This window comes from Thalassophryne amazonica, chromosome 5 (assembly GCF_902500255.1).
Source record: "Thalassophryne amazonica chromosome 5, fThaAma1.1, whole genome shotgun sequence".
Taxonomy (NCBI): domain Eukaryota; kingdom Metazoa; phylum Chordata; class Actinopteri; order Batrachoidiformes; family Batrachoididae; genus Thalassophryne; species Thalassophryne amazonica.
Genome location: NC_047107.1, coordinates 38,555,314 through 38,575,992, shown reverse-complemented (window position 1 = coordinate 38,575,992; position 20,679 = coordinate 38,555,314). Strand labels below are relative to the sequence as shown.

The window sequence follows — 20,679 nt, the reverse complement described above, 5'->3', positions numbered from 1 at the left end:
CGACCTGAAGGACTCTCAGGCCATGCAAAATAAAATTCTCTGGTCTGATGAGACAAAGATAGAACTCATTGGTGTCAGTGCCAGGCGTCATGTTTGGAGGAAACCAGGCACCATCCCTACAGTGAACCATGGTGGTGGCAGCATCATGCTGTGGGGATGTTTTTCAGTGGCTAGAACTGGGAGACTAGTCAGGATTGAGTGAAAGATGAATGCAGCAATGTACAGAGACAGCCTGGATGAAAACCTGCTCCAGAGCGCTCTTCACCTCAGACTAGGGCAACGGTTCATCTTTCAGCAGTAAAATTACCCTAAGCACACAGGTGAGATATCAAAGGAGTGGCTTTAGGAAAACTCTGAATGTCCTTGAGTGGCCTAGCCAGAGCCCAGACCTGAATCTGATTGAACTTCTCTGCAGAGATCTGAAAATGGCTGTGTACCAATGCTCCCCATCCAACCTGATGGAGCTTGAGAGGTGCTGCAAGGAGGAATGGGCAAAACTTCCCAAAGATAGGTGCACCAAGCTTGTGGCATCATATTTAAGTAGACTTGAGGCTGTAATTGCTGTCAAAGGTGCATCAACAAAGTATCAAGCAAAGCGTGTGAATACTTACGTACATGTGATTTCTTAGTTGTTTTTATTTTTAATAAATTTTCAAAAAAAAATTTTTTTTCATGTTGTTATTATGGGGTGGTGAGAGTAGAATTTTGAGAGGAAAAATTAATATACTCCATTTTGGAATAAAGCTGTAACATAGCAAAATGTGGAAAAAGAAGCGCTGTGAATACTTTCCAGGTGCACTGTAAATGACATCAGAAGCGCTCAGTTACCACACCTACACCACCAGTCAAACATTTGACTGGTAGTGTACATTTCAAAGTATGTAGCATATTACATGGTCAAGTTCACTGATAATAAATGATGGCTTTTCCATTAGCTAATGTCCTACACTCTACATTAAAATGATGCTAGAAATTAGACCTTGACCTCTGACACTGATTGTTGACCAGTCCGAACCAAAATGTCACATCATTTCATTCATCAGCCCAATGTACCTTCTAATTTTGATCAAAATCAGATAAGGCTTCTTTCAGATATCTTCTGAAAATTTATACGTTACATGGAGACCAAAGCAATCACAAGACCATATGACTCTGGCAGCATTCCAAATTAATCCTGTTGACAATTTCTACTGTCCTCTCAGGGTAACAGTGAGATATTGCACTCTATGGTAAACACATTCCCTTGGCGCCTCCACCCCCCTGCCCTGCCGCGTCCCTTGGTGCGCTCACTCTTAACCTCATTTTCAGCCTTGGGCTCTGCAGTTGAAACTGCTTCTGTCATGTTTATTATTTATCACATTGCCTTATTTAGACTGTATAGTCAAACACTTCCCCAACCCCCCGGCCAGCATGTGCTCCACTTGGTGACGTATTGTGAAGGTGTGCTGCATGATGGAAAGAAACAGCCGCAAAAGACACACAACAGTGAGAAACGGCGGATCCTCTACACTAAAACTGCGTGTGTGTGGCCTTAAAGCCCATCAACCAGCGCAATCCCTGCAGTGACTGCAGTTCATTATCGTATTCATGAGGCCGTAGTATTTATGAGCACATTTTAAGCAAAGCCGGACATGACTGAATAGACACTCAACCTCTCTGCCCTCGGAGTAAAAGGACTATGAAATCAACTGAAAAGGCCTGTGGTAAAAATAAAAACTGAACACAACCAGATTTAAAATGTATGTTGTGTTACCCTTTCCACAAACATTCTTGTGGTGTATTGCTAACTAATGTTCACCACAACTGGTGCACACCAACATGGAACACTGCCATGGGAGGGTAAGAAGGGTCGTATCATTTCCACACACTTGATCAATGGCAGTCATATTCATGTCATGGGGAAGATGTGTAAGTTGAGACTCACTCACAGTCTATGAATCTTTGACTTTGGCTCACCTCTCCTGTCCAATTACAGCACTTACAGCCTGATCTGGTTACTAATGGTCCACATTAACCCTGAAGGTCTGGGTGTGCTGTGCATGTACAGAACTTCACAAAGAGCAAGGCCAACTGAGATTGAATAGTGAAAACAACAAGCCAGAGTGTAATTAATGGTAGGAAATTCTTGCATGCAGTTTCTTATCTCTGCCTTCCAGAACACCTTTTGGGGTGGATTTGGCAGACGACGCATTTACATACACATGAAGTAAGTGAAATCTGCTGCATACTCATATGTTGCACCGCTTATCTGTGGATCTGTACTGTTGACTGACAGAGACGAGTTCAACACATTATTTATTCAGTTAAAACACAACAATGTGCAGCCATTATCTGCTGCCATGTAAATGTAACATACTGAGGCGACTCTGGCCCTGACGCGATTTTACATTACACTTTAGAGAAAGGGCTTCCTCCTCTCTTTCAAGGTTACATCTGACCCCCCTCATGGCATTTTATTGAATGTTATCCAAATAATGAATGTTTGAGTTCAATGATATGAATATTTCATGAGGTGAAAGCTGGAAGATACCATTCAACGAGGCAAAGTAAAAACATTCATTATTTGTTTTATATAACAACTAAAATAGATCCTTGTCATTTGATATTTTAATAATTTATAAACAACAGAAAAGGGACTTACATTTTGGTTTTCCACTGCTGCTAAAGTCAAAATTGTGACATGTAGTCCAGTGATGCTGTTCAATGACTTTGGACTTCCATTAAAAAAAAGCCTGTGTCGTTCCTCGGTCCAGCGAAAAATAACGTCAGCTTTTCATGCATCCAGACGGTTTACAGCGGAGTGGATTTTGTGTGTGTGTTACAAGAACTAGCACCATCAGTTAGCTCAATTAAATCGTCTTGTTTCTGTCATTGTCCTGCATGCACGGTGCGCACACGCGCTCACACAAAAGGAAGGCGCTTGTGCATGCATGTACTACCAAAAAAAGGACTGTGTATTTCCTCAGTGCAGCAAAGAAAAAAAAAAATTATTCCAGCTTTTCACTCTAACTTCCTGATAACAGTAGACTTTTGTGTGTGTGTGCATGCATGTGTTGTGTATGTGTCCGTGCATGTGTGTAGGTGTAGGTGCGTGCAGAGTGCAATGGTACCAAATGTATGTAATCAAATTTGCACTCTAAATGGAACCAAATCACACTCAAAATGCAATACAACACAAATGGGACAAATAATCCATGACATGTGACATACAAAGCACCAATCAAATGACAAGGATCCACTCAGCCGTTATATAATGCTCATTAAGGGGTGAACCCACCTACCATGACAGGCTACAGGACACATTCCAATACAGTTTTGTGATGCGTGCCTTATTTAAGTGTTAGCGTGTCAGAAGTTTAAAGCAGCGCCCCACGGATACAACATGAGTTCACAAAAGAGGGCAGTGTGGTGCCCAAAAAAGTAGGTTTTAAAAATCATACAAGTTTCCTCCCCCACAGTAAAATTGCCTGCAATGCAATTCTTTATTTTGGGTGAACTCACACACACTGTGCACCCTGGACTACACCGAGCATTACACAAGCAAAGTCCGGTTGGTTAACTAGTGTGCTCACTCTGGGCTGTGTCTGGTGTGGACCTGCTGGTGCAGGTCTGGCCTGACATGTAGAGGTGTTCTGTGGTGCAGTCCAGCTGGGATTGCACCCCAGACCAATAAAATACTGATAAAATGCCGCTGAGCCAATTTTTCTGTGGAATGCTCACTTGAAAGGGGTTTTTCCACCGGTGCGATCCGGCTGACTGCCGCCCGTATGTGGGCACAAAGACGCAGGAGCACCAATGCAACTGACATGACTTCAATTTAACAGCTGCTACTAATATTTAGGGATGGGTATCGAGAACCGGTTCCTTTCGGGTATCGTTAAGAAATGGTTCGATCCACCGACATCAATAACCTTTTTACTTAACAATTCCCTTATCGGTCCTTCAGAGTGGCCGTTGTTTTTGGGGGTGTTTGTCAGGAAAATTATAATTTCTCTACATTGATTACAGACCCTGCAGCGGGTCTGTAATCAACTTTTCTGCAGCGCGGCTTTGCTTTGAAACTTGAACCAATCGAAGCAGTGATTTGCAGATCGAAGCAGTGCTTCGATCGTTTATTTTCATTTTTTTCTTGCGCTTTCCCCCGCTAAAACCCTAAAGAGCATATGGCTGTGAGTATTATTTACCTTTTTTATGTTAAACCGACCTGTTATGGCCTTCTGAAACAGTTGATAGATGTATTTTATAACTTAAAAACGGAACCGATGCTAACACGTTAGCATGTCTATGGCATTTTCAATGTTAAGTTAGCATTAAGCAGTTGCAGCTGTCAAGCGTTTGTTGTTGTAAGAGTCAAATGTATTACAAATTGTAATATTTTTTTAATTTATTTTTGTTTATATATTATTAATAATAGCAAGCACAACAATAATAGTAATAATAACTAATCTAATGATTATATATAATTTTAGAGAAAGAGACAAAAAGAACCTGAATAAAAACACAACAGAAAATATAAAACCAACTAACAATGAACATACATAAATAAATAAATACATACATACAGAAATAAATGTGTTTCCTGTGAACACCTAGTGACTCTTATACCTCCATTTCATCCCTGTCTTATTTAAGTTTAATGACAGTTTGTTTCGGTCAAACCATATTTTCAATGTGTTAATTTTTTCAGTGATTTCCTCCAGAACTATCTGCCAAACTAGAAAACTGCTGCATCCTAGTAAGAGCAGAATACTACTGAAATGAATCTGAATAAGGGAAGTTGTTTTTGTTGTTGTTTTTTCACCAAAATGGATGCTGCACTCACTCCAGTTTATTGTCTGGAATAGTCCCAGATTGCATTTCAGAGCTTCTAGAATTCAAACATTTTCATGCACGTGGTGTTGGGGGGTAATTTTGGGTTTCAGCTTTATTTATTTTTCACCACTTTCTTCCCTGAATATGTGAAATCGTGAGTCACTTTTGTGCTGATTAAAGTTACTAACTGGGACTCCTGTCTTGTTGCGAGAAAGAAACGAGAATCGTCGTCTGTTCTGTTCACACAGCTCCAAACGCTGCGCGGCTCTCTGCCGAGTCAAGTTAGAACGATAGAATCCAGTCGGAATTAATAACTTCAAAGCGAACCACCGTTTTGTTTATTTTTATTTATGTCCTGAGATCAAGGATACAGTGACCAATTTCATATTTATTTACTTTAAGACTCAATGAAATACATAGAAAACCTGTAAAGCCTACTTTTAGTACAAAATTCACAAGAGGTATCGATAAGGGAATCGATAAGGAATCGGATCGATAAGCAGAATCGATAATGGAATCGATATCGATAAAATCTTATCAATACCCATCCCTACTAATATTATTATTACTATTTGGATAATATAGTCCTCAATTCATTCAGTGACATTATAAACTGGTCTGGTTTCTCACCTTACAGAGCCAAACAAAGCTGTGAACTATTTCCTTTCGCCTCCATGAAAACTTTGTGGGTGCACCTTGACTGACCTTATTTATTGATGCAGGGCATGGCATTACATAAGCATGGGGCAGCATGGTGGCTTACTGGTTAGCACTGCTGCCTCACAGCAAGAAGGTCATGGGATCGATTGCCACCTGTGGCCTTTCTGTGTGGAGTTTCCATGTTCTCCCCTTGTTTACATGCGTTCTCTCTGGGTGCTCCGGCTTCCTCCCACATCCGAAGACAGGCAGGTTAGGTGAACTGGAAACTTTAAATTGTCTGTAGGTGTGCGTGTGGGTGTGACTGTGTTTGTCTGTATGTGGCCCTACAACAGGCTGGTGTCCTGTCAAGGGTGTACACTGCCTCTGTCCTGGGGCTGCTGGTATAGGCTCCAGCCCACCACAACCTGATCTTGGATAAACGGTTTAAGAGGAGTATGTGTATATAAAGGTGTGGGTGAAGCACTCAGTTTGTGTCATCCAAATGAAGACTGCACATATCCACAGAAATTACAACTGATTACCTCAGTTTATACAGAAATAAATGTGTTTTCTGTGAACAGGAAAGTTTATATTACTCTAGTGTGAAAACAAACATTTCTGTAAAAGCAGTTTTTTTCCCTGCATTTATAAAACATGGAGGTATGTGACGCAAAGAAAAACATTGCCTCATTGTGCATGCAAAACGGTCCACAGTGCAGATGAAAACATCTAAACATGCCTTTTTATTTGTGCGACAGGTGGTCTTGTCATGTGTGCAGTGTTACTGATTGATAAATCTCCCTTATTCCATAATTTATTTGGGGAACACAGGCTTTATATGGGGGGATGGGGTGAGTGAGCGCATTTAATTGCACCTTTTACCTTCGATGTAAAAAAAAAAAAAAATCCAATCATGTCTGATCTCTGTACCTTCCAAAATAATGAAACAAAATTGTTCAACCATGAGCAGACAAACGACAAACCAACTGCCACGATGAATACCGTGTTCCCAACACATCAGGCATGTTTTGTGTCACAACTTGTGTCCTAATTGCTGTCGTAATGGAGATTCTAGCGAGTGGGTTCACAGATTTACTGAAACCTTCTAGTCTCAGATTTTACATGGACCCTAATAATCTATCAATAGGGAGAACAGTTGAGAATCTGAATAGAAACATCTCAAACTTCACAATCAGAATGAAATGGATGGATCTAGTTAAAATTTCAGTTGGATTGAGTGCCAGTGGTGCTGGTGTTTATCCCTCTACAGTGTGAAGTGGATGAGAATCTACAACTCCGTCTGGATGGGATGCCAGTCCTTTGCAGGTTACGTCCCATCGAAGGTTGGTACCAATTTACAGTCAGACAGACTGGCGAAATACAGATGAAGCTCAAACTCAGGGCTACAGATTGGTAGCCCAACTGCTATCCACTGAGCTACGTGTTCATCAAGGTAATTCCTTATTTCCTATCAAATCAGAAATCTTGCTAACCTGAGTTCTCATGGCTTTGCTTGCACCAGAGATTGTGAACATCCATACAAATGCTTGGCAATGCTGAAATCTGAACTGTATGACAAAGTACAACTGAAATTAGCATGCTAGGTAACCACTGTCCAAGCCTGTCTAAAAATAGCACTGTACCATATTGGTCAAGTTTTTCCAGTGTGTAACAAATGCAGACCAGAGGTCAGACATACTCAGCAAAAAGGGTATTTATAGAAGCTCTCCTACAGTCAGCCTGACAAACCTGAGTACAGAGAAAAATAAACCCATGTAATCATGCCTCATAACAACATTAGCTTGACCAGAAAATCCATGAAACATTTGGTATCCCATCAACCAAAGTTGACGAGAAGCTGTTTCTGATAGTAATTATATTATTGTTATTACTATTGTTATTATTATGAGGTAATGGTCTACGGGTTAACCATTGGTCTTGAGACCAGACTCCTGGTTCAAACACCTGCCAGACCAAAAAACACTGAGGGCACTTGAGGAAGATCTTTAATCCCCAAGCTGCTCCAGGTGCGCAGTTGAGCACCTTGGAAGGCAGCACCCAGACAATGGTGCATGAATTGGTGAATGTTAGGCATCATTCTAAAGCACTTTGAGCTTCTGATTCAGTTGGAAAAATTCTATATAAATGGAGTCCAATTATTATTATTGAGTAATACAACCATTCCAGTGTTTCGTCAGTGGGCAAGAGGGGCTGGATAAATTGTAGCCCAGGGTCCGGTTTCATAAAGCAACCGAATCTTTCAGTCTACTAAACTTTCTTAGTGGACTACAGTTAGCCACCCAACATTATCCATCTAATCACCATTTCACATCGATGGCTAAACTTGTAGATTAGCTGTCTTACCTTAGTCGACTGTTTACACAGGCATAATGGCCTCGCACATGCTGTTGCTGAGAGATAGCTCCGTGCGCGACAGTTTTGTTTACATCCTGGTTGGTCGTTGTCATGAACTATCCAGCCTTTGTTTCATTAACTGGCTTTATTAACATTTACGGACCCATACGAACTGCAGAACGATGTGCTAAGCACTTAGCCTAGCAGTTTCACTCTTCAGTTTGTTCTACACTTTCGTCAACCTTTTTGTGCACACAATGCTGCTAACAGTGATGCCCAGTGGCTGGTGTGAGAACTGTCACATACACATCATGACAGTCGTCTTCTGCAACCACGGCCAAAAGCAGAGGACATTCGCCTTTTGAAGGAATACGAGTGATGTAGGGGTGTTTTTGAGTGTTCAATCAAGTGGTGGTACATGGTAGCTGCCATTTTTTGAGGTAAGACATTGAAGTTTTGTTGACTAAAATAAGATTAGCCTCCTCTGTACCAGGCTAAAAACTTTAGTCAGGTAATGTTAAACTTCAGCCGACTAAGCGCTTTGTGCAACAACTAACGTCAAAAAACTAGTCAACTAAGTGAGTTTATTTGACTAAATAAGATTAGACTGCTTTATGAAACCGGGCCGAGGTGAATTACTCATTACATCTCCACAGATCCAGTAACAGTGTGTGAATGTTTGCAAGAGCATTTCTATTCATACTCATATCAGAAACAGAAGAGCAATTCTGCAAAACAGACAGAACCTAATCACGGCATTGCAGGGAAAATGCAGCATAAAATAAAGTTACCTGTAAATGTACACTGGGAATCATCTTGTCAGCGTTCTTCACAGCTGACAGCCAGTTCCGGCACCTAAACGTGCCAAACGTGGACCGATTCTGAACCTCTGTTGCCAGGAGGCCTGCATTAGCTGCTTGTCTGATTATGTGATTGCAGGAGTGAGCGTTCCTCTCTATAACCATCAATCCACACAATGTCCTTCTGAATCAGCAGCTCGTCATTCCCATCCAACTGTACATTAGCTTACGGGCCTGTCTTCCAACTGTCCATCCTGCAGATCCACTTTATTAGCATAATTAAAGCAGGCCGATGCTCCATATACATGCTGCTCCACACATGATTCTAACAACACACTGACTTCCTCATTCTGCTCCGCTCCATCAGCCCAATCGGTCACCCCACTCTTTCCTTCAAGAATGCTGGAGTGCTCATTTCCAACAATGGAGAGTTCTGCCAGTCTGCACAAGCTATTCAAAAAGTACAGAGAAAAACAGGACAGAGCATCACTAAAGGAGCTCTACCACGGCACATACGGCCTATTAACTAAACTAGGTTTGTTGACCCTCATCTGCTTTGAGTGTAGGCTATTTCTTGGGTCACAACATACAAGCATGAATTCATCAAGGGGGAGTCAGTGAACAATAAATTACAATTATTTCCAGCTCCAAGGATTAAAAAAAAAAGAAAAAGAAAAAAAGATCTATATCTCATCTGGTTACTGCGATACAGGCAATGAATATAAATTACTCATTTCTGGAATTTAGAGACAATTAGCATTTTTGCTTTTTAAACCTTTACTTCTCAGTGAACACACATTTCAAGACATTTCTTGCAGGAATGTTTCGCAATGTTGCAAAGAACAGATATCACAAATCCTTTAGGGTGAAACCCTCAATTTTACCACTACCCCTAATCCTCACCTGGGACTTGAGTATTTTTAATACATTCGCTTGCATCAAGGGAGACGTCCTGGAGGGTTGTTGCTCTTCAGATTTTGATATTTGTGAGGATAAGAACATAAAAATTTGATGGCAGTGATGTTGGACTCATAGATACCATTCTACAAGACACTGAAATCCTTATGTTTTACTAGAGTTACACTCGAGAATTGGTTTTAGGGGCGCAGAAAACACAGAAGAATTCCCTCTATGTTCACGGAAAACTAGACTAGTTAAATCTATGTTTTGGTGGGTGCGCCACAAAAATATATACACTCACCGGCCACTTCGCATCCCTCATTCAACCATTCAGAATTTTGGGAACTCCTTTGAGGTTTCTTGGTAGGTTCCATCTCTGAGCCATGTTTCGTTGAAATCCCAGTCGGCTTGAATCACAGCCCACCTGATCCTTACAAAAATTGGCTCTTAATTTAAATCTTTTTTTTTTTAATTATCAAACCACCCCCACTGCTATTAAAATGAATGTTCACAGCTGGTAGACTCTGATGAAGTGCACTGGCATCTGTACAGCTGTACAGCAATGGGTGATCCAGAACGCCTCATGCTTATTTATTTATGTATGTATGTATGTATGTATGTATGTATTTGTTAGAATAAAGATTAGTTAAAATGAATTCTCTTTTCAGACTTGCAGACAACCTGAGAGAGTCTAGTCAAAGTGAAATACAAATAAATAAATAAATAAATAAATAAATAAATAAATAATGCAGATGATGTGAAATTTGATGTGTAATTTTGAAATAAACCAAACCAATATTACTTATCTTACTTATGTGTTATGTTTTGTTAAATTCAGACAGTTTGAGCAGTGTAGGTAAAATTTCACATCTTGACTGACTGAGTCATGTGGTATGCAGAAATGCATTCAGATTGAACATGTGATGCCATCAAACACGTATTTGGAAGTGATCATATCAATTCAGCTACTGCAAAGCAGATTGCTGCCTGATCTGATGTTTTTAAGATGAGAGCTGACTGGGGGTGAGGGGAGACATGTCTCTGCAGTTTCTGTCCGATATGTCTTGTTTAGATTATTTCAGTCAAGAAGCCGATGGTGCGAGAAACACAGAAACCCTCACAGATAGAAGGCGGCGAGTTGAGGCTGGACTGCAGCAGCATGGAGTGAAAGTGTCTCATTCTTCACTCTATTCCTCGAACAACTAGCTTAAGGAGACAAACACACAAAACAATGTCCAATCTCCCATTGCACCCCCCCCCACACACACACACAGAGTAATGGATTACATCCCCCCCCCTTTGCTTCTCAGGCTGAAGCAGTCTAACCCATCTCAGTTCCAGCAGCCTCCCTCCGGGAAAAAGTATTGGACAACATGAGCAGAGAAAACAGAATGACCTCTGCTGCAGATATACAGAGCAGGGATGGCGAGAGAAAAAAAACTGCAGAGGTGAATGATTCTGGAGAGAAGGAGGAGAAATGAATACAACGAGAGGGGACGCAAGATGCATGGACAGACAGGCGCTTGACTGCAGACGTCTTCTCTGCAGGAAGTGGTTATCGATTGTAAGACAAGGGGCCATAGGATCCTGCGGACTGTGAACAGACAAGATGCTGACTTTCCCACTTTTGTATTAAATGCAGAGGCATTTGAAAAGCACTGCACATATTGACTGGACATCTGATTGGCACAATGTGATTACACTGTACAGAAAAGCATCACAAAGACTGTATACGGTGGATGCTACTGACGGAGCGTTGCTGGCACACCAGTGATCTTTTCACTGCTAACGATTCATGGCTGTAACACCAACAAAAGGACAAAATAAACACACCAGGCATTTCTGTTATTATTGCATCAATATCAACATTAAAGCAGGACATTAAATCTGGACTTCCTCTTTTTTGTGAAACTGTCTCTCATCGTTGACACAATCCATTGGTGCCACTAAAACTCTTCACTAGCTGCTGTTTCACACCAAGCATCTGCACTGTTGAAGGCAAAGTGTCATTTTTAAAAAAGGTATAAATCTTTGAAAACCAGCATAATTACTCCATAATCCAGTCATCAAGTTTGACCTAATTGGTACCACTTAAAGGGACTAAAGACACTTACAATCCAGCCTCTGGGTACTATGGCCTGCCCAAAAATCTATGATAGCCATCCCAGGGTGGCAACTATAGCCAGGTAGGGGTCAATGAAGGATTACACAGAGGTCAAAATTTAAAAATGCTCCAGTCATGTTGAAAACTATACCACATTATGTGTCTGATCATAACGATTCCAAAAAAGTATCTGTGTGGAGTATCTGTGACTGAATGTTATGGAGTTATGGGGTAAAAACAGCAAAAATGGTGACAAAAGGTCAGTTTCAGTTTGTACAGGGGTCAAAAGTTAAAGTTGCTCTAATTTCAGGAAAGAATTATGAAAATTATTAGTTGAAATAAAAGGATTAATAAATGAAATAATTTTGATCATGATGAATGTTTGGTCTCCAAAGCAAATTGCTTGATTTGGTCTGGCGTTCGTACAAATCCTGCTTCGTGTAATCCTGCTTCGTTTAAAACCCCTCACTACACACTTTTCTCAAACAGGCATTAACATTATCTCATTTTTCGCTCCTGCGGGCTGCCTCCACATCAAAACAGTGAGCATAGTCTCTGGACCTGTCGCCAGATTTGGCGCAGCTCCGCACAGCAGAGACGGGGGCGGTGTGAGTGGCCTGCTGCAGCGCTTACCGAGCCCGCAGACTCGATCAGCACATCGAAGGCAGAGCAATCGCGGTGATGCTGACCGGTGCCGCGACGGGCCTGCCTGATAAGGACACAGAACACAATGCGCTGTTTATCTCTGCTTCTGTGGTGTCCGGTGGGTTGCGCGCGCCGCATACAAGTAGTTGCCGTACTCAAAAGACCAAGATTCCTTGCGGATAGGACATGCGCAGAACACAAAATAATGTTCCTTTCTATGGGGATATCCCGATGCACGTTTATATGACCTGATATTCGGGTTAGAAAAGGAGTAACCCAGGGGTCTTATTCGGGTTTTTAAAAACTGGAATATGAGCATATTCGGGTTTTTGCGGGTGTTTACATGGCCGTGCGCAACCGGGTTATTGCTAATATTCCGGTTATGAAAGGGTTATGAAAGGGATATTGGCTGCATGTAAACGTAGTCTATGTTTTATCAGGCAGAGTTGCTAATTGCTGTGCCTGGGCCACATTTGGCCTGATCGCCATTTGTTTTGAAGTGCTTAATAAGCGAGTTTGGAGTCAAACTTTTATGAAAACGCTGGGTGCACATGGACCCTGAGGCCTGCCAGTGATGACTGAAGGGAGTCTAACAATAAATGTGCACAATAAATTTTGCTTATACCCAAAAATATTGTTTGCACCAATGTAGTTGGCAGCAGTGAGGCCAGTGATGCTAAAACTGAATGATCCTAGACTTTGGGTTTTCTTTTCTTTTTATATGAATAAAAACAAAGGATGTGCACACTGTATTAAAAGCTCCCCAAAACGTAACTGACAAATGCAACACTTCAATCTCACAGACCTTCCCTTGTTAGTGTCATTAAACTCAACTTGTTTAAGAAGGAAGACTGCGGGTCGAACAGCACTAATAAAATGTGTCATTGTGTAAGATGATGGTGACCACTGGAAAGACAAGCAGCAGGTCTTTAGTTAATCTGCGCTGAAGGTTTGGTGGCAAAAAAAGAGCCACCAGTCTGTACTGTACTCAAACCAAAAGATGAGAAGAAAAAGAAGTCGTAGCTGGCCTTTATTTTCAGGACTTTTCTACGGTCTGGTGCAGCTGTGTTCATGCAGAAAGCATGGTGAACTGTTCCATTATCCTTAAATAGAAATGCAGATTTATTTGCTATGCGGTTTTGCACTGGCACCCACAGAAGCCCACAGCTTCCATAATATATGTGAACACCATAGAATTATGTTATTGATGTAACAAAAAAAATAATAAAAAACAGATTATTTTGAGACATATGGGTATTCCATTCCAAATTTGAGGCATGGCTCATCCTTTGCTGCCAATTCGAGGCGTTCAGGGACAAGAAGGAAAGGGTTGATGAGTGGGAGATGCAAGTTACACAGTCGTTACATTGTTCCCTCTCTCATGTTACAGCGCAGTCAGGAAACATAAAAGCATTCAAGCCTAAGCACAGCATGCTGGTTATTTAAAATGAACAAGACATTTATTTGTATTATGAGACCTTTTTTTGTCAAGTGACTTCAAAGATCCAATTAAGTAATCTCATTTCTTCAGAATGTGAAACTATTAAAAGTTTTTATGTGAACAATTGACAAGTGCTGACACATAGCATAAAGTCATCAACAAAGGACTGAAACATTTAAAAATAAATGTTTAAAATAATTACCACTTGTATGGAAAACACACCCTTAATTGGAATATATGGGTACAGAAAATGGATGGATGGAAAACAATTAACCCTGGTTGAAGTGCTTCTTGCTTGACAGTGCTGCTACCATGTTGTCAACAATGAAGTATTCATTCATTCATTTATTTTCTGCCGCATATCTGGGTCCATACACAGTGGAAGTACTGGAACACAAATATTACAACTGAAGGCTGGACCGCTATGATTTTTTTCTTCTTTTTTTGGGGGGGGGGGTTGATACGTTACAGATATTAGGGATGAAAAAATTGCGATACCAATATATCTGCCGATATGTCAATGATTCCTAACATTTCGTTATCAAGCCGCACATGACAAAGAAATGTAACTAAAGCTTGATGTTTTACAGTTTACACATGAACATTATGATAAATAACTATAAATACAACCAACAACCAACCAATGTATATCACATTGCCATTATGCTGCCTTCACTCATTGGCAGCCAGTCAATCACATCACTCACTATTTGCATAAAATACATTTCACACCAATTTTGGTCCCTCCTAGCAACCAGCATAGTGACCATGTCACTCTTATTGCTGCGAAGTGCCAACTGTGACTGAAAATGAATGGTAGCTGGTCTCTTTGTCTCTTGTAGCTAATGGGACCAAGTGGGGTCCCAGTCATGCTTGACAATGCTGTTAGAGTGCCCGCTGCTGGACAAACTATGTAATGACAGCATTCCGAACATAAAATGTTTTTCTGCATTGTTTATTTTGTTTATTGGGTTTACTGGGTAATTTCAGCAAAAATAAGAGCACAGATTTGTAAAAGGCTCAATCAGCCAATATTATCAAGTCAAGTCAAGTCTCAAGGACCTTGCACTGCAGTGGTGCGCTTTGTTGCATCCGCAACACCATGGAATGGCCTTGTGTCCTGGATGGCAACCACCCAGGCATATACAAAAGATGAGAGAAGTAGGCTTCTGACCAGAAGTTTAGTTCCCCAGTCAGGCAGGCAAACCACCAAGTTGCAGTTCAGCATCTAGCAGGGACACCAGTATGTGAAAGGGTGAATGTGAACCCTGAAATGGTGATGGGATGTGGCTTTCTGGTTTTTTGTTTTCCACAACTTGTAAAATTTAACCATTTTAATTTTTTTTTTTTTTTAAAGGTTGGTGGACTGGGTCGCTGCGTGAATTTTTTTTTTAAATCCCTCTTTCTCTGGGATTCAGTAGATGCATTTCAGCTGGAGGTTGAACATGCAAGCCTTGCAGTCACGGTTTTCTTTTTTAGTTTTTTTTTTTTATTTAAGTTACCGTGATTGTGAAGTGTTGTGTGTTGCCCAAAAAAGCGAAAATTAAAAGCGAAACACTCAGTGCGAATCTGAGCAAAACACAGAAGAGGGGATCTTCTTTCATAGACTATCAGTGTGGCCGGGGATGGAGCTGTGACTCACCTGGTGTGAGGGGACTGCTGAGCCCCTCACACTGTACAGAGAGAGACAGCAGCTAGCTGCCATGCGAATAGTCAATCACCACGTAGGGCGGAGAGCAGTCAGCGTACAAAACTGTGTTTTTTTTAAAACAGAAACACATTGCTTCCCTTTAAATGTGCAGTAAGCTATTTCAGATCAGCGTGGACTGTCTTGCTCCTAAAAGGCTTTATTTTACACTGTGTGTCGCGTTGGAAAGATGTAGCTTTTGTGCCAAGTTGATTAGCTCTTATGGGGCTTGTGCGCACGCTCTAGTCTTCTTCCTTTTTCTCTGGGGGACATTACAGCGCCACACACAGGCCTGGCATATGTACTACAACATTAAACAGAGCTTCGAGGCACAGAATTTGCCTCGATCATTTTTTGTAATTGAATTATTCGAGTTACTCGACTAATCGTTTCAGCCCTAATGTAAAGACCCTGTCACACCTTGACGATTTAGCCTGCGTATGTCAACTGTATTAAAAACGCTGGCATACGTCTAATAAATTAATGCAGCTGTCACACCGATGACGCTTTAAAAGTTTAAAGAGTTACAGCTCATTATTTGATCACACCTGATCGCAGTCGAGTGGCACTTTAAAAGTTTAAAGAGTTACAGCTCATTCTCTGATCACACCTGATCGCGGTTGACTGGTGCTTTAATAGTTTAAATCATCACAGCGTTTCTGTGTGATCAGAGCGCAACACCGACTTGTTTTAAAATGCTACATTTCCAGCCACGGCAAGGAGCTAAAGTATTTTCAGACATCGTTTTCCAAAATCAGGACGCTTTATGTGGATACATGTCTGTCAGACTGTGATATTGGATTGGAATGAAGTGAACAGGTAATATTTACTCCGTGTGTGAATGAAACAGTCTGTCCGCATGAGGACTGCAGGTTTCAGCCAATCAGTGGGCAGCATTGATGGACCCATTTAGACTTATGAGCAAATTACAAGAAACGTCTGCCAACAATCGCATAACTTACCTACAACTTATGTCCTACATGTGCGGGATGTGTGAGTCACACGCTGCCATTCAATGAAAATTTTCAGCATGCCCAAAATTTTTCAAGGAGCTCAGCATATTAGGACGTATATCAGTGAGCTTCAACGTGCTTCAGCATGCTCTTAACTTATATATATATAAAAAAAACCTTAACTTAATAGACTTATGCCAGCGTTTTTTAATACGGTTGGCATATGCTGGTTAAATCGTCATGGTGTGACAGCGCCTTAATATAGAGTTGTTTCAGGAAGGGCATCCGGCGTAAAGCTTGTGCCAAATCAACATGCAGATTCACCTCGGATCTGCTGTGGTGACCCAAAGTCAAGCAAGGAAGAAGTCAAAGGGACTTATTTATATTTGCTATGCAATATTATTGTTTTAAGACACTGGTGCATAGGCAACATGGGATGAGGTGCATGGGTAGCTGATAGCCCTAGCATATGAGTCATTCTGTATTTCAGCTGATTAGTGCACCTATGTGACTGCCCATATCTCTGAAGATTTAGCAGCTAGAGCCACGGTTTTGGTGGCATTTTAAAGCTCTTTTTAAGATCTACAAATCTCTCCAAAATATCATCACCTACAAATTGAAATCATCAAATGTGAACTCCCACAAATGGATCTTTCAAATTTCTTCAAATTCTTGTCAGTTAGCTCTCAACAACATGCCCTGAAAATTTTGTGATGAGCCCTCAGACAGCCTCTGAGCTACAGGCAAATATATGCATCATGTTCACTCAAAAATCATCATTAGTGACCAGTGATGCCGGTAACACGTTACTTAGTAACGCGTTACTCTAATCTGACCGCTTTTTTTAGTAACGAGTAATCTAACGCGTTAATCTTTCCAAATCAGTAATCAGATTAAAGTTACTTCTCCATGTCACTGTGCGTTACTATTATTTTTCATTGTGGGTCGATAGCAGCATTAAACTTGGTCCGTGGGCAGGAGGTCGGGGTTCGACTGAACTGCCCACTTTCAGCGAGCTGTGACCTTTTCATCCGCGTTTTTTTGCAGCTGCTCGACTCGTCCTCACTTCTTAAAGCGCGGTGATCAGCACACCTGCACTGAGCTTTACAAAGTCATTTTTATGCTTTATTTTTCTCCTTTATTTAGAATTCTGAGCTGAGCCGCTCCGTATCGTCTCGTTAAAAACAGCTGATCCTCCGCGACGCCTCAACAACTAACACTATTTTCCACTCAAATGCACCTAAACTCTCTTTCTGAGGACCACATGATGTGAAAACGCAATAAAACTTTCTTACCTGTAAATCTGGTCATGTTTTCTGTATTAATAAATGTTATCCATTCTTTGTGCTCAAACGCCAAAGCAGGGGCGAATCCAGATGGAATGGGGGCGTGGGGCAAGGATGTGCCCCCCTCCCCCACAACACCCCTAGATTAAAGGTCCAGTTTTGAAGCCGTTTTTTACTACAACTACTAATACTGCTTAAAATAATAATAATTTCGACAAGTAAAATGTTTAGAGAATTTAAATGTTAGAAAAATGTTAGAATTTAATAGTTACATTTATAAACAATGTAGGTTTGAAATTGCAAGTTTTACTGTTACAGTGCTGTCAACAGTTAAATATGAGGTCAAGAAAGAGGTCTTTATTTTACTTTTTATAAAACAAGTATTTGTTTTCATTGAAGTCAAGAAAGGGTGACTATAAAGTGAGTTTTGGCAAAACAGGTATCATTGTCATGTTGGCGTGCGTTGTTGTCAGCAGCTGGGGAAAGTAACTAAAAAAGTAACTAGTAATCTAACTTAGTTACTTTTACAATTGAGTAATCAGTAAAGTAACTAAGTTACTTTTACAAGGAGTAATCAGTAATCAGTAATTGGATTACTTTTTCAAAGTAACTGTGGCAACACTGTTAGTGACATATCTTAACTTCTTGCTCATTGGCTACTTTCATTTTCAACTTTGTGTCACTTTCCATTTTCACTGCCCCAAACAAAAGGTGAAAGTGAAAGCAGTTGAGGAATGGGTCCACTAATTAGCTGAAAATTAGTTAGTACCTCAATAATTACAAAGACAAGAGCAAAAATATGAGCATTATGGACATTACTCATGAATCCCAATCATCCCACAAAGAAAGAATGACCTCTTTTTGGCACAAGATAAATTAACAACTACACGATGAAAATGTTATACCCCCAGTATTATCATTCATTACTCTCATGGCTAACTACACAGTAAATTTTGCAGAGTAAAATATACTCTGCTGGGATAACATTTGGTCCCAGTCTAAACAGAGTAAAATACAATCTCTTATAGAGTGAAATCAGCTCTACTGTCTTATAAAATCAAGTTTTTCTACTCCAATAAGAGTCATTCATAGCATGATGAAGTTGATTTTACAATGTGACAGAGTTAATTTACCACTGTGATGGAGTATATTCAACTCTATTTGGACTGGGAACAAATGTTATCCTCGCAGTGTATTTTACTCTGCAAAACTGACTGTGTACCATTTTGGTAGACATGGCTACTCAACCATTCTAAATTAATCATTTGAAGGAAATGTGTTTCTAAAGCCAGTATTTTTGTACAACAGTTATGATTTTTAGAGTTGATTAAAAAAAAAAAAAGAATTAGATGACACTTGCTCCTATGAGGGCTTGTGTCATTTATGAACCTGTTTGTCATTATTGTTTTTGACCCCTGCAGAGAAAAATGACACCTTTAACAACCGGCAAATATCAGTATAACCAAACTCCCTTGAGATACACGTTGATTCAACAAATTCTCACATATTATTATTAGTGAATAATTATGTAAAACATTGTATTAGGGATCTGAGAAACATTTGGGTGGCAGTCTTCAGTTCGGCTCTATTTAAAATTAAATAAGAGCATTATATAAATTATTCTCATACACTGGAAACGTTTCTTCCCGTCATGTTATTATTAAAAAACAGCAGGTTGCACCGGTTGTAGAAAGACTTGGTTTTCACAGTTAAAATACGATTCTAAAAAGGTTATTTGTGCATTTAGTCGTTCTAAACGACTGTTTTGTCCCAAATCAGAAATTTAAAAGTCAGGTTTATCGTTTTATAACGTACAGGTCGACTTACAGTGACGTAAAAGTCTTCAGAACTGTTTCCAAACAGTGAGGAGATTTAACATTTAATCTCAAAGTGACACCGACATTAACTAGAGAAACGTTTCCATATGAATAAATAACATAAAAACCTCCTTACCTTTCGGTTCTTTGAGTTGTTCATATTAAAAAAAGCGCCCTTCACGTTCCAACTCCGCGAAAAAAAAAAAAAAAACACCGTCCCAAACACGCCGTGGAATACCTCAACTCAGATTTTCCCTCACAGACATCACGACCCAATATCCACACGAAAAGACAGAGGTTTTAACAACTTGTTAAACATCCCCGCAGGGAACGCACAACACGCGTGGAACAGTTTCACGGCGTCTCCATTGTTGCCGTCTTCAGTCCGGATCGGCACCGGGGACGACAGGGACAGATGGACCAGCAGAGGAATCAGTCTGTGAGGAGGAGGAGGAGGCTGTGCATGTGAGCGCGCGCTCGCCCGGTCCGGTGACGAGCACGGAGAGCGAGAGAGAGAGAGAGAGAGAGGATCCGTCCTTAAGGAGGATGGATCCCAGACAGGAGTTTTAAGGAGCAGCTGCTCATTGTCAGATGTTCTTCAACACACCTGACACATTAACCAGGTTATACTAGACGAGCACTGACTGGAGTGCACGGCTTATCCTCAGACTAGCTTGACAATAAAACAAATGTTCCCTGAAAGAAATTTCAGGATATGACCCACAGTTAAATGGACAGTCAATTGTGTAAAAAAGAAAAAAAAAAAACCCAACAACCCCTATTTAGAGAAACTGGACACTGCTGGACTTCAAACAGCCAGCAGATGGATAGAAGTACGAAAACAAAACAACTAAAAGTGGAATATGAAGCTGTATAACACTGCAAACCCACAGATATTCATGGTAAGTTAAAACCAGGTCCATAAGTATTTGAATAGGGCAGTTGGGCAGCACAGTCTGGGCGCTAAAGGGATAAAATATGACACATATGACGTAATTACTCTACTTCCGGGGGACCAGCCACGGCATTTTCAATGGGTTTTTGGGCAAATTACATGCAAACAAAGTGAAAATGCAAAGAAAAAGTAATAATGCGGTGGGAAAGTGGACATGTGTTGCGCTTTGTTTGTGAACCGGAGCACAAATGTGTCGAGGCAGTTTTGCAGGTGAGAGAACAGAGCTACTCTGGTTAGCTGTGTAGGCTAACAATTACCGACACGACCACACTCTCATGAGCGCCA

The 20,679-nt window shown here is 40.6% G+C and overlaps 1 protein-coding gene across 7 annotated transcripts in view; it reads right to left on the bottom strand.

Annotated features, from left to right (window-relative positions):
• The window catches only part of rtkn (rhotekin), a 318,614-nt gene that overhangs the window by 90,264 nt on the left and 207,671 nt on the right, over window positions 1-20,679 (bottom strand). Inside the window, exon 1 of one of the 7 annotated variants that reach the window (XM_034170027.1) lies at window positions 19,576-19,624. The exons of the other annotated variants lie outside the window; for them this stretch is intronic. Within the exon in view, the coding sequence (XP_034025918.1) occupies window positions 19,576-19,599 (24 nt within the window). The 5' untranslated portion in view covers window positions 19,600-19,624. Of the gene's footprint in view, window positions 1-19,575; window positions 19,625-20,679 lie in introns of those variants that run through there. 7 annotated transcript variants of the gene reach the window in all.